Raw genomic sequence first — 1,927 nt, 5'->3', positions numbered from 1 at the left:
AGTGGGTCTTTGTTTCACGCGATAAATGATGACGTTGCAACACTTATCTCTCTATACGCCATCGTGGATACCAGTGGATCCATGACGCCTTTGTTCCTGAACCAGTTGCATAGCATTTCCCACGAAAGTACTTAGTACTTTGTTTCTAAGGTTAACCAGTTTCATGGCCGTTTGGCAATACTGAGTTGAGGCAAAGCAGAATGTTATAACATTGAGTGGAGCAAGTCATAGTCCTCATACCTGTAATGCTGATTCCTTGCAGTACACATAAAAGTACAATTATAAATAACATTTTTTTTTTTTGTAGTCGTCTAACATTTCAAAACTTTTCCCTAACCCTATATTTTTTGATTACGGTCAGTTAACAAAAGGCACCTTGGGCCTGCTCCCTCATCGCCGAGCACCATGCAACGCTCTTCTCCGTTCGCTGTGCCGAATACTGGAGCTCCTCAGTCCAGTAGCGCCAGTATCAGCAACTTGCTTTGGACGCCGCCACCTCTGAACGTCTCAAAGGCCGCCAAGTCGGAAGGTGGGACGCGACACAAACAACTGAATCCAGAGCTGCGTACTCGAACGTATTATCGACGCAAGGTACACATTTCCAATACCGACAACATTTGAAGACTATGAGGCCATATGTATGAACGTTGATTGAATTTTTATCGTCGTAGGAAGAGAAGGAGATGCTGGAGAAGAAGTTGCAGGCGATGAACATTCAGTTGGAGCATTTGAGACGTCGTAATCAGTCTCGAGATGGGAATGATGAAGTTGTGACTCGATTGAGGCAAAACCAGGAGCTGCGGGACTCTATTCGTGGACAAAGGATCGTATTCGCCAACACGCAGTCTATTATTTCAGAATTTCTGGTACGTAGCTAGCTGTAGTACTGGAGGTACGTGACACTAATTTTGTGTGGGTGTTAAACTAAAGAGAGCTGAGGATCATAGTCGCTATGAGCCTGTTATTCGACTGGGAACAGACCCGCGAGACCGATACAACACACTGCTGTCAATGAAACAGCAGCGTCTAGAAGAAGCCTTCTACTTTTTAGCTGAGCGGTCACGGTACATGGCCATCGACACAGAATTCACCGATCTGCAGCGATTCCAGTCCGACAACGGAGACGTGTGCTTAGCACGCTTCGATATCAAGCCACTGCCAAAAGCTCAAACCGTCAGGCAGGCGTTCGACGGCGTACTAAAGTTTTCGTACAATCTGGAAATCAGTATTTCCGATCTCATAGGCGACATTACTATCCGCGAAAATGACGACGAAGACTGGGACAGCTCAGTGGCTCAACATCGCCTGGTGACGTCAATTTCTCCGAATGTGAAGGTGGACATGAACAATGTGACGTTCACTCAGTACTGGGACGATGGCTCGGGGCCTCGTACCGACAGAACGATTGGCGATGAAGTGGGTATCGCAGTGTGCAACTACGTCGAAGAAGACGAGTTGTATCCGTATCACGTTACTGAGCGTGTGCGTCAAGATATTACGTTTCACGTCATGGTTGCTAAATATCCGCGGCGTCGGCCAAATCTGTCTGCAACTGCTGGTTCTCCAAATAGTGAGTGTGGGTCCTCTGCTAGCTATGAAACACAAGAGGACGTGGTGGTGGCAACGAGGTGGACATGTCTGCGCCTTCGGAAGCCTCCGTTCCCGCTGGACGATGACATTGCTGCGCATATCCGAGACGGAATGGAGCAAGTGGGTCAGTCGATGTTCACTGCAATTCGCCACTCGGTCAGTGGTCGACTAATGACTAGAAAAGGAATGTAGCGACTAGCAGCACGTGTATACAGTAAGAGACCGGAAGAAAGAAAAAAAAAGTTAAGACAGCAAGTTTGAGGTTTTGCGTACAATTTGTATTACCGCAACAACGTGAAGGCTTACTAGCTTTTTCAGCCGATAATCACAATGACTT

At 47.1% G+C, this 1,927-nt stretch overlaps 1 protein-coding gene across 2 annotated transcripts; it reads left to right on the top strand.

The window, feature by feature from the left end:
* The first annotated feature begins 363 nt into the window (after positions 1–363).
* PPTG_19977 lies at positions 364–1,927 on the top strand. 2 transcript variants are annotated; one of them, XM_008918597.1, is made up of 3 exons: positions 364–591; positions 672–866; positions 931–1,927. In XM_008918597.1, the coding sequence occupies exons 1-3, from the start codon at positions 406–408 to the stop codon at positions 1,780–1,782; spliced, it is 1,233 nt and encodes a 410-aa protein (XP_008916845.1). In that variant the 5' UTR covers positions 364–405; the 3' UTR covers positions 1,783–1,927. The 2 variants fall into 2 exon arrangements, with proteins under 2 accessions (XP_008916845.1, XP_008916846.1); XM_008918598.1 differs by having other exon boundaries at positions 364–866.

Source organism: Phytophthora parasitica, assembly GCF_000247585.1.
Source record: "Phytophthora parasitica INRA-310 unplaced genomic scaffold supercont2.239, whole genome shotgun sequence".
NCBI classification, from domain to species: Eukaryota; Oomycota; class Peronosporomycetes; order Peronosporales; family Peronosporaceae; genus Phytophthora; species Phytophthora nicotianae.
This window is presented reverse-complemented; position numbering and strand designations above follow the sequence as displayed.